General features: G+C 43.8%; 1 protein-coding gene across 6 annotated transcripts in view; it reads right to left on the reverse strand.

Moving 5' to 3' along the window:
• The window catches only part of LOC125767406 (transcription factor AP-2-epsilon), a 114,434-nt gene that overhangs the window by 60,880 nt on the left and 40,751 nt on the right, over window positions 1-12,803 (reverse strand). For 3 of the 6 annotated variants that reach the window (XM_049433954.1, XM_049433951.1, XM_049433952.1), the window contains exon 1: window positions 2,690-4,334. The exons of 1 other annotated variant lie outside the window; for it this stretch is intronic. Coding sequence is in view for 2 of the 5 variants with exons in the window: in XM_049433956.1 (XP_049289913.1) it covers window positions 2,690-2,698 (9 nt within the window). In the remaining 3 variants the exon portion in view is untranslated. Of the gene's footprint in view, window positions 1-2,689; window positions 4,335-12,803 lie in introns of those variants that run through there. 2 more of the 6 variants (XM_049433956.1, XM_049433955.1) reach the window with 1 other exon arrangement.

The following is a 12,803-nucleotide window of genomic DNA, read 5'->3' on the forward strand; positions in this document are numbered from 1 at the left end:
CGGCACTGGAACGTGTAGGTATATCGATCGAAGCAGACAACGAACAAACACTCGCACTGCTTGCGTTTATACAGCCCGGTGCGAGTGCTTGAAACTGAGTGATACTATCACAGCTGTCACATGCGCTACTAGGACTTTGTTTACTTTGTTGCTATGTCATTTTACTTTAAAAAAGTGATTCTTTTTAAGCTCTGATACACAAATATATAATTTTGAGTTTTTTTAAATCGGATAAGTAGAATTCTGTCTTGTCCAAAAACCTTTCCAGTTATAAAACCCCTTTAAAAGGAATTTAAATAGAATGCAGTGTCGTACCACACAACCCTAACCACGGCATTCGCTTCTTCGGAGCTCATTAAAGAACCGTCTACTTGAAAATGTACCCGTACGTTTATGTTCCATCTTCAAAACCCAACACAGAGTTCGCTTACAAACCACAAAAACCCTCTGCTACATTTGCTCGCGTTGCGAAACCACACCCAGCCCAATACCACCGCAACGACCTCCCCCGGTGCGTGCGTAAACAACTGCAAAAGCTTTCCTCGGCCGGAGACCGGATACTGGTTTTTCTCGTTAAAGTTTACCGCCAGCGCCGGCAGCAGCAGCAGCTACTAATTGATGGTGCCCACTCCCCCTGCGCCACGACCTGTTTCGGGGTTTTGGGCCTGTATGGCTGAAGTTTTTCCCGCCACCGGCAAGGTTAACTCACCGGAAGGGAAACTCTCGGCTCTGCCCTTGCCTTCGGTACCGTTCGCAGTACCGGAGCAGTTCGAGTGTGGCACGTTTTTGGAGTGAAACCACAAACTTTGGACACGCTCCGGTCGGATACCAGTTCTAGGTTGGTGGATTTTATTTCTCGTGCTGATCTTTCACGCAGCACACTGGAGACGGTTTGTCGTTGTTTGCTTTATCGGAGCACCATCCCAATCATCACCCGACATTTCATCGGCCCGAAACGCAAACGTCTGTAAAGTGATTATATAAGCGAAACGTTCGCGGGTATATATACACGAAGGGTGGTGGCAAAGGTTTCGGATTGGCTCGTTGAAGAGTGGTTATGCGATCGATCGTACGGACGTACCGAAAAATCGTGAAAGCAACAAATCGATAACCGGCTCCCGAAAAAGGAAGCTAGAGCCCACGGTACAATGTTGACTCTCTGTCTTGTACACACGGCCGCAACCAACCGGAATTCGTTTCGATCGGATCGATCGACCGATGGATTGGAGCCGCCCGCCTGATGATGATGAGCGGTGATAAATTGAACGGCTTCGAGGGAAAACATTGTAGAGGAAACAGAGAACACGTACGTATCTTGCACGGATGCAATCGAAACGACGAATGAATATGGAAGACAAACCAGCAGACAACATGGACGCTTTCATGGAGGTGACTTACAATGTTTCGGTGCACGTACGAAATTGATCGGGCGACAGGAAATGTCATGTGACGGGGAGGGTGACTCATACCAGAAGCATGAGCAATGGGACGCAAAATGTAATGGCGTGCATTGGCTGGGTAATCAACGCAGACAAGCTTTTAATGATCACTTTTAATTCTCTCTTGGTTGTGCTGTGTAACGCAAGACAAACAGTATGAACCGATGGGTATTGTAGGAATTCATAGGAATTCTTTAAAAAATTAATTCTTTAAATTTGATTATTTAAAGAACTCAAGTAAGATATTAAAGAAATCCTAGAACAATTTAAATTAAAAGTATAAAACTTTTCGGCAGTAAACTTATTTTTTTGTTTTTGTTAAAAACAACTTATGATAAAAGATTTTATTTTTGAAGCTCATAGACGACTTAAAGATAGCTGAGATTCGAGACACGAATTCCTCAGAATTCCCCTTATATCTTGGGAGTGCAGTATTGTCTATTTGCAATATTTTCAAGTACTGCAAATCGATTCGTGTAGCAATTTTATTTCTTGCTTACCACAACAGTTATGTTACAATCTTACTGTCTGTCTTGTCATATATTGAAATATAATGTATTGAAAAATACCTAAGAAATCTCTTCTTGGATGAAAACTCCACTAAGTCTAAGATGTTTAGAAATTTCCGTATTTTATCTTTAACAAACGTGTTTTAACAAAATTTGTTATCTTCTCAGCCTTTCAACACCCAACAGCATCAGGCACGAACGAATGCATCACGTTCCCGAACCCTTGCCGAATATCCGTGGGCGATAGCAATTTGAATAATTTCTAGACGCTTAACTGTTTCCAACGTGTTTTTTGTGTTTCTTTTACTGCTGAGCAGTCGGTTTCTGTTTCTGAAGCAACATACAGCGAGAAAAAAAACAAAAAAAGGAATATAGAAGGCATCAACCGATCCCAGGATCAAATGCTCATCCAATCTATCGGTTATTGGATGCTGACGATTGCATGCGAAGCGATATTAAGTTTTCTGATTGATTTTTTTCGCTTCTGCTGTACCGCTTATGGCTTATGGTTCTGGAATGATAATTATCCGTGGGAAGCTATGTTCGTGATAGATTTAAAAAGACTATGCGTATCGTGGGAACGGAATTCCACTTGAAGACATTTAAAATGTGCACTATAAACAGGCTTAAAGTTAGATGAAAGTGTCAGTTTGTCTCTAATTAAGTGCATGTGTGATGAGGTATAGCATAACTTTAGGCGCTAATAGAAGATTGGTTGTGGAAACACTAAACTATTCGTACCATAATCATGTCGCAGGGAATATTCTGGCTTCCTTTCTCGCCCAAAGGTCTCTTTACAGGTGAAATTAGTCGTCGAATTCTTTTACTCACACTCACAAAAGAACACTCTTGAGCAGTCCTTCAACACTTGCGTTAATACAACGGACACCACACTTCTTGTACACAAAAGAATAAACAACACACTCACACTGGACACGTGGGAAGATGTTTTGTTAATTGAAAGCGCTACAGAGAGCTGCGTTTTTACAAAAGGTTTTCCTGAATAGTCTCACCTCGTGTACAATATCACCGATAAATCACGTTCACTAAGACGTCTTATAAAATGGTACCACAATCCGGAAGTTCTTTACGTTGGCTGGTGGGAAATTATTCTGCAAGAACACACGGCACACGTTTAACTCACTCACCAACACCTATATCCAGCAAAATGTATGCACCCAATGCACTCCACAAATGTGATCTTCCCAGTTCTTGTTCTTGGGATATGTGTTGTGTGTGTTGAAGTTTTCGCGCTCTTGGTTTTCGCAGCTGGAAAAAGGCACATTAAAGTATCACGCTTAAGTAATGCAGCTTGAATAGTTGGGATGTTAGGGTTGTGTAAGGTAGGTTACAGAGTGGCAAGAAGAGCGCGTAGAAGCGAAGTTTATTCTCCAGATCGCGTGTCCCGTTCACTAGACGACACTTGATGGTTTTGATGAAGCCTGGGGGTACAACAACTTTGGCACGGTATTTGTTTTTGATTCTTCATGCGCTCATCACTATTATTTCCATATGCATGTATTCACTATTTTTCAGGTAAGATTTGTTGGAAAAATCTGCTAGACCAATTCTTCCCGACTTGGTGAGAAAATACACTTTTGGTTCTTGTGATATGAATTTCGCTGCTTTTCTTATCCGTTTTTCCCCTCTTTAGCTCAATCTAGTACTTTGGAGCACGAAAGCGTAGTAGTCTACTGGGATGCCTTTATAACATCAAAACAGGAAGATCCAGAGTGGCTTGGGATTTTGACACTTGATTCCCAGAAATTCTAAACATTCTCACTTGACACACACTCACCCACTGAGAACATATATTCACCACTAGATTACACACCCGTCGATGGTATCGGGACCTGCGGTAGTACACTCGTCGTAGTACACCATCCACCCAAAAAAGCAATCGTAAGTGTTACTGTACTACACACTGCACGGTAGTAGCTTCCGTGTAGAGGCCGCGGTACGACCAACGTTCGGGTTTCGGGTATTTTGTTTGGTGGCGTTTGTCCGAACGGAGGGCGCAATTCGAACTGTCCGCCGTGTCCGGCCCTGTCAACTGACAAACGCACAACACGCGGTCGCGCGGATACGAACGCGAACGAAACGGCACACGCACGACAAAAAGCAGCAACACACAACAGCACAGGCCGCACGAGTGTTGTGATGATGCAGCGAGGGTTTCAGTTAGGACCAACTCTCCTTCAGGGAACGAACCCGCGGAAATGGCAGAGCGCACCACGAATGCTCTGCGCAATCGATCGATTGAAAGTGTGTGCTCAGGTGAAGCTGCAGGGTATGCTCGGGCGCCTTCTGTATGTATCGTTGTTTTTTTTGTTGCTGCTGCTGTTCGTCCTCTCTCCCGGCCGTGTTGTGCTCGCCGGGCCCCGCTACTCACCAACATCCTCACCGTGTCCTTGCTGCACGAGATGACTCGCTGCAGGGTTGCCGGAGCGTCCGCCGAAAGGGCCGTAAATCCTCGGGCACTGTTACGGTGAGCGGGAGCGAGCAAACCGTACGAGAGAGCTCGCCGGTGCTGGAAACGCCTACTCGACGATGGTACAGCGGGCCGTCTCTTTTCTGTGATCGCTTCGAGCAAAACGCGGCTATTGGCTATTTGTCGCTTCGGAGCGTACTCACCATCTCACTCATGCGCCTTCCCATCTTTTGCACGCTGCGGATGCTGCGTGCGGCAAAGCATCATCATCATCTGCTCCGTGTATCTGTCTGGCATCCCACCGCGGGAAAGCCAAGTGGGGAGCCAAACAAAAAAGTGGACAAAGAAAAACAGAGGAAGGAAAAAACATCGAATCCCTACTGCACACGGTGGCAGCAAACGGCAGCAAAAAGCCCATAAGCGCAATTGTTGGCTCTCACTCTCACGAGCAGCAATGCTCCCATGCACCATTTTGGCCACAGTGTAATGTTCGCCACGGTGGAGCAGTACCGCGGTGTACTTGGTTGGGTTCAATTCTTGACCTCCCCATATGTGTGGTTTTACACACCTTGGTTAGTAGTGGAAGGATCAATAGCTGGAAAATTCTTGGAATCCTTGAAAGTGACATCAGATCTTGGAAGAAGGACATACTTAAAAGGATTCCGAATTTGGACGTGTTTTTCTTTGGAAAAGGAACAAATGTGTTACTACTTATCCACAGGAGGCAAAATATATTGAAGTTTACTTACAGCCTGAAAATGCGCAACCCTCTCACATCTTCCTCTTTTGCGGCTCCATCCATCCACCACGATGCACCATGGAAATACATTGAAGAATTCTCACCCGCCTTATGTACAACCGCTTCGAGCGATGACACTCTCCAGCCTCCGGGAAGGGTATCTTTCCTTATGTTCCCGAAAAGGGAGTCGAGTGTCCTCGCTAGTGATCTCTTTCCTGGATGCCGCATGCTATCCCTTTCATTGTGCCCGAGGTGCGCGAAAAGCGATTCCCGAGGCCATCGCATACTTTCGGCCAGAGGAAAACTCATCTCCTCGCACTCGTGTGTATGTGTTGGTTGTGTGGCCGAGATTTAGGGATGGTAAGGATATGGTGCTACCGGGAAAGAATTTTCCGGTTTAGTTCCTCATTTTTCCTTACGATCGACATTTTTGCGACGTGCCCGGGAAGGCAAAGCGGGTACAGAAACCTATGAAGGGGAGGATTTATTAAAGTTACATAAAACTTTTCCGCCATCCTTTCTACTGCTCGGCCTGCTGGAGGGCATTTTCCCGTAAACGGGTAGCTCTTAGATTGCCCTGGATCTTTTCCACCCGCCGCCTTCAACCGGGCGATAGCGCAATCGATGCGGTACGTGTGCGGGGCAGAACTGCTGCAAGACTATAAAATGCCAGAATTTACTGCTGCACTTTCCCGACCAGCTTTTCCCCCCCAAAAAAACGAGACCGGGAACTGTTACCGGGGAGTGTCATTACACGGATGGAAAATTCGGAGCATTCGTAGCCCAGCGTGGCAGAGATCATTGAGGATGAAATATTGTTATGGCTTCCATTTTGTGCAGAATGTGAAGCAATAAAAATTTCTTCCTTACCACGACGGCAGGCGTTTGAGGAAAACGGAAAAGTTTGCTAACCGCGCAGTCTAAAGCGAGCGCTTTACGACACCCTTAACCGGGTTGCTCTTTAGGGATGGTTGTTTCCGTGCCTGGGTTTTACTGCTGATTAAAGACAAACAGCCCCTTTTTCCTTGGTCTCGGTTTCGGTCTCCTTTCCTGTGCTCCCTGCACGGGCACGTTTGGCACAATTTCCCTCTGCGAAGATATTCTTACAAGGGTTGCACTTTAATGAATCGGTCGTTAATGGAACGGGAAAGCATGGAGGATGGTTTTATGTGTTGTACCGATTCAAGGCACCATTTTGTCACATTTTTAGTGCAAATTGAGTTGTAGTAATGATGGGCACTGTGGAGAATTTATATGAAGACGAACAAGAGATAAGGATTGCATCTTGATAAGAATCTTGGAAACGATTTGGTTTGAATAACTTCAATTGGGTTTCATCTATAATATTTTTTTATTTACGATTCCAAATTTATATTTAACATCAATTTTATGATAAATTGTTTTTGAAAGCAATTTGATGTATTTTCTATTTGGCATCACGGAAATCCCTCATATCTATCGTTTGTGTTGCAATGGCAAACATGGCGGCAACATTTCCCGCGTGTGGCAACCTTTGGTAAAACTACTAACAGCACGGCGGGCAAAGCGTGCAAGAATAGTAATAATAATCGGTTTAATTAATAAACATATTCCAACGCGAAACGCCACCGAAATGCCTTACGGGTACTAGCGCGAAACCGACCCTGCCAGTGACAACTAGTGTACACGTGCACAAGTGGTCGGGGGTTTCTGGAGCCGAAGGAATCCTGAGCGAAGGATCTTCTAGGAATGGTAATTCTCAGCATAGAAGGAATGCGGAGGATGCGGGCCATACGGAGGGGAAATCATTGGAGCATTAAGCATACATGCCGGCATGCATTATGGATTATAGCGTGGCGGTGGACAAATGATGCCAGTGGGCGACAACACTCCCTCGAAGGAGGCAGTAACGGGCAAAGGACCCAGGCAGGTGGTCGATGTGAGGTTTCTAATTTATGATGCTGTCGTCATGGTTTTGCTGACAACTGTGCCTGGGTTGAAATATTCCACCCGCCCAGGAAGAAGGATTATTCAACCTGTCCATGCATACACACACAGAGAGAGAGAGAGAGAGAGAGAGAGAGAGAGAGAGAGAGAGCAGGCAGGAACACACACGTACACGTGAAACAACGAACCAATGTTTTCCTAGACCATATACCATCCGACGCGAGCTATAGTCAGGCGGGAAAGCTAAATTATGCACACCGTCAAATAATAAATACAATATTACGGAATTCGCTCGCCAGCAGCATCTTGCGATGGTTCTTCTTCGCTTCCCGCAACGAACCTTCGATGATAACGACTTATTACCCACACCCACGAGATGGGTCGCCTGTATGAGCCATCCTGCCGTGAGCATACCAATGAGCGGCAACAACATTGTTGCTGTCTTGCGTCTCAAACACCGATCGGTAACGAACTGCTTGGTGCTTCACACTAAACAATGGCTGCCATTCCGGCGACGGTTGGGTGGCAACGCCGTTTTTTTCCTTTAAGGACGTCATTTTTTGCTTCTTTTCCTCAGGAAAGTTTATATCCCAAGGGAAGCGTGCTCTATGTTTCTTCTGCCGGATGGTGGGCATATAAGGTGGAATACATTATAACCGAACGAAACGGTAAACAATGATGTTTGTAATACATTTTGTTGGATGATAATTACATTCCACCGAGTGCGCTGGTGTACAGCTAAAAGCGGATGGAAAATTAATTTCCAAAGCCTCAGCTAGAAAAGGGTGGTTGAGAATCTGCTATGCTTTATGGTGTCTGTTTGGAAAGATATCTACTAGCTATTTTCTTAAAATGATCGAACAAAAGGTTTAAAGGCTAATGTATTCATATAGTATGAGGATGGGCGTAATTAATTAGACGGGTTTTATAGTACAAAATGAGAAGAAATCATTCAACGATTGAGGTTTCCACTAAGGTACTAATTATATTAAAAAATACAGTCGACATGGATGAAGTATTTATGGAATTATTACTTAGAACAACATTTGAAGTATTGATCATGGCATTTACTTATCCTTTTCTATGAATTATATAATTATGTTTACTTTTTTGTGATTTATGTACATTGCCATGGGTATATTTTTAAAATTAAAACACTTTTATTCTTTTCTGTATATTAATTGTTTGATTTCTTTACTCTTTTTTCTGTCTTTTTTAACTCTTTGCTTTTCATCCCTGTCAATTTTATTTTTACTCTTGATTTTGTTATGTTTTTTTTGTTTTTATTTCTTCTTTTTGCTCATATATTTTTAAAATTAGACACTTTTATTCTTTTCGGTATATTAATTGTTTGACTTCTTTACTCTTTTTTCTCTCTTTTTTAAACTCTTTTCTTTTCATCTCTGTCAATATTATTTTTACTATTGGTTTTGTTATATTTTTTCCATTTATTTCTTCTTTTTGTACATATGTACCATTTGTTTTAATGTGTCTAATTATTGTTTTTAAATTTTCCATATCAATCTTATTCCCACATTCTTTTCTCTTCTGTATTATCATCTTTTTTCATCGTACATCTATTTAAAGCAATTTTGCATATTACTCCCTTTGATTGAGAGCTAATAATGCGCAGGAAAATTTTCCCTTGCATCGTGTTACGGTTACACCTGCACCAGATATTTCTGTCGGTAAGGATCTTTGCCCGGTTCGGATAAAAAAAACCATCTTCTTTATTCTCTTCTACCCCTGATCGGTGTACAAAAGCCGTTTAAAAAAAGACGAGACGATCTAACCAATATGCAAAATTTAGCCTCGAAAGATTAGCTTAACTGCCCTACTACCCTTACTGATGAAGCGTAAGCATACGCCACCGAGTTCAATGTGGAAAAATTGGAATGAAGCAAATATGTAAACGACGATGGCCACGAATGAAAGGAACTGCCTTCACTTGCGCGTTAGTGAACCGAGTCTTACCAACCGCTTCCTTTGCATACCGTTTCTTCCGTGGCAAGAAAAAACCTAAGATTTTGTAGCTGGTACGGGGAGGCAATACAGCTTTTAGGAGGCAATACAGCTGCAACGACATGATGACGACGACATGGGACGGAAATTGCATAAAAAATTGCACATTTTTAATAATAATAATATGAACGATAATAGTAATAAGAGCCGGTCGCGAGGCAGGTTTCGTTCCGTTTTGTATCCTCCCCTTGTCGGAAGGGCGTGTTTTTTTTGTTGCTGAGTACAGCCAGGACAACTTAGGCGGAGATCCCAACTGGACACTGGATTTTCTTGCATACTCGCTTGGGCCATGTTTGGGACTGGGTTGGGCATTTGGACGGCGGGAAGAAAAATGGACCTCAAGCTTCGAACGATCTGACCAACCGAAGCCCTCGGGGTGGGTGTGATCGTTCGACCCAGAGCTCGTTCCATAGCCTGGGCCACCTGACCGCCGGTCGGATCCAAGACGCATCGAGTGGCATGGCTTTGCCGTGCACAGCAAAAAAAAAACCCTAACCGTCAGCCGGCTTATCCTTTTGCCGGAATCTCTGGAAGCGCACACATTGCACATTGTTTTGATAGATAATCGCGCGCATTTTAATGAATGCGTCCTTCGTCTTCGGCCCCGACCCGGACGATGAGCGAAAGCGAAAGAAAAAGGAAGCGACCCTCGTAGCTCGTAGTGGCAGGCAGCGGCAAAGTAGGCGTTTTGCGAGGGCGCTTCATCCAACCATGGTTGAGATCGGGTGAAAAGCTGGCCACTGAGGAGTCGGTGGCCCGGGTGGGTAAAACAAAAACATAGGCCAACAGCATAAAAATCAAGGTGCATAATAATAATATTCCGCTTCGTTTTGTTTTTTATTTATTCTTCAAAAACCTTCGCCCTTCCTGTTGTGATACTGTTTCTTCTCGGTACCTTCACCGGCACTCGAAGCACCCGGTATCCGCCCGGGTCGGTCGGGAATGGGAATGGTGGAGCGGAAATGAAAACAAAACCACTGGTGGCGTAGTACGACCCCATCATATCCTGCTGTCGACGGGATTGGGATGCCCGTTCCTTAACACGTCTTTGTCCGCCCGCGAGCGATAAACGAGGAACTTAAGTTGCGGAAGGCCCAACCGCCCAACCTTCCTAGATGCGTACATTTTCTTTTGTAGCGTACAAAAAAAACGAAGGCGAAAAAAAAGTCGTATGTGCGTATGAGCCAGAACCTGGGGTGGGATGCCTCGTTTTTTGTTGATGGTGCGCATTGTAAGTTATTCCAAAAGCTTGGCTCGCGTCGAACTTCCTACCCCCCGTGTACTCGAACTTGGTTCGTTCGTCTTGGCGATCGTTTCACTTTTGTTGAAGAGTGCGTTTTGTGTTCTTGTTTTTGCAACAGGTGAGCATTCCTTTGCCCCGGGGGCGATCTGGCGCATTCGCTTTTTACTAAAAAACATAACTTCTTGATTTGGGCATTTGGTTGTTCATGCGTGTGTGTGTGTTTTAATGTTTGCGCACATGTGTTGGGGTGGAGGAATATGTTTTGTTTTGCAAGTTAAGTTTAACGATCGGAATTGAAAGTGTTTTTTGTTTGTGATTTTATTCCCCCCTGGATGGTGAAAAACTTGAAAGGAATTTTAGTATACTTCAAGTTGGAGACTGGACAGTGTCTAGGTTGGGAACAAAGTGTTCTGAAGAGAGACTCATCAGAGCATGTATAAGAGTAACAATAGAAAATCAAACACTTGAAGATACGTTAGGATGTCCAGAAGAATATATCGGGCTATTTGGTCTAAGTTGCCAGTCTCGAAAAACTTTGAGGCTTTGGAGCGCAAGTACATTATGGTGGAGTAATAGGGGAAATTGGGGGTGTTCTCCTCTATTGTAACACTCAAGTGCCTCTCAGAGAGAAAAAGAAGAAGGAGAAGAAGAATAGAACGAGAGTCCTAGTTATTTAACATAGTTGTACATGTAGACTTCAATGCCTTACTACTAAAATGTGAGTAACGCTAGACAAATGTTAGCAATAGCCAGTCGACGATACTTTTGGCTGTCAGAAGTTTTAAGGACTCTTACAGCAGGCATCCAAAACACATTGTGATAAGTAAGTATGCAGATTTTTTTTTCAAAAAGCATCAGTAATAGAAGAAAGAAGCTGGAATATAATATCACGAGAGAAATAATCTGGCCTAGATTAGATTTTGAGAAGGTCTTGTCGTGTGAGAACAGCAACTTTACCACCTTCAGACTGAACTGGACGATTTTATTGATAGTTTCTCTCTCTCTCTTTCTCACTCTCGCTCTCTCTTCTGGGCTTAACGACCTCTAAGGTTATGCCGGTCATTTCTGGCTTAGTAGACTTATTTCTAGTCAGTCCTTGCTAGGGGGAGAAGGTCTGGATGGGAATTGATGCCGGTCCTGTCGTGTGGAACCTCCGCCGTTTATCACACATCCCTCCGATCCGCTCCGTTTTTTGGTAATAAGTTATTCAATTAAAGTAACAACGCTTAATAGCGAAGCATATTAGGTGCGTATAAGTACTATAAGTTAAATATTTCAGCAATAGGCTATAATAACATAAATTCTATTTCTAGCGAGAATCGGACATGATCAAATACAAACACGGTCGGAGAATTCCTTATCTACTCGTCAACAGAAGCGTTTTGATTATCAAATTATTTTCACCAACTCATAGTAAAGCCATTTTCATTTAAGTAAGTAATGCTCCCCCCGGTTCACCTGACGATTGATTCCCTTCTTCTGCACCATACAAACCGCGAGTTCATTTGTTAAGATTTACTTCTGTTTTGTTTTTGTTTTTTTTTTGGTTCACTTATCACAGCTTACAGATTGTTTTTCCCACCCAGCAGATGCAGATGATGAAAGTTGCGCCCGTCTCGCAAAAATATCTTCAAAGCACTGCCCACAGGCGTAGTTTGCAAGTGTAATTAAATTGCACACTTTTCACCGAGCCTTCCGGTAGGTGCGTCATCCTTCGTGCGTCCCAGATAAAATCAAAATGATTGAAAAGCGCGTTTTGTTTGCCGGTAAGGAAAAAAACACAAAAGTTAAGCACCGATATGCTGTGTTTTAGCTGTTTTACTTATATTTGTTGAGCTTGCGATACAGGAAGAATCGTGACGAAGGATCTTCTGAAGCTTCTCGCACACACACACACGCCCTGCTACCGGGGCGGTTGGGAGAGTTGCAAAGAAAAAGATTCCCTTCTCTTCCCGCGGGAGCATTATCTTGCACTCCTCCGTAAAGTGGATGGAGGAAAAGTTTTTCTCTCCCTTTGGAAAACACTGAAAAACAACGTGGGGGAAAAAAAGAAAAAAATACAGGACAAAGCTTCACCTCGGAAAGTTTTGCCGCAGAAAGAAATTACAACAAAGCACTGCTGTTTTTTCGGGTCCCATGCTTTAACTTTCCACAAACCGGTGCAACAAACAGTATCCACCGCCGACCGGACATTGGCTGCCGCTGTAGAAAACTGGAAATGGAAAACCTCGCAAATACGAAACGAAATGAAGTTACGCGGTTTTTGGTGTGTAGGTGGGTGGGTTGGTAAGAAGTTTTTGTAAAAGTGGCCTGCGTTCTTTCAACGCAATTTTGTAGTAGCACCGAGGGGAGGTTCGGGAGCTTCACGCCGGAGGTTTTCAGATCATCATTGCCTGCGGGAATGATACAAGAAGCAAACCTATCACGCCCTGGACCGGCTCCAGTGTAACGAATGTGCCGTGGTTGGAAAATTTTCCCCAGTTTTACAGAAAGG

This window comes from Anopheles funestus, chromosome 3RL (assembly GCF_943734845.2).
Source record: "Anopheles funestus chromosome 3RL, idAnoFuneDA-416_04, whole genome shotgun sequence".
In the NCBI taxonomy this organism is placed as follows: domain Eukaryota; kingdom Metazoa; phylum Arthropoda; class Insecta; order Diptera; family Culicidae; genus Anopheles; species Anopheles funestus.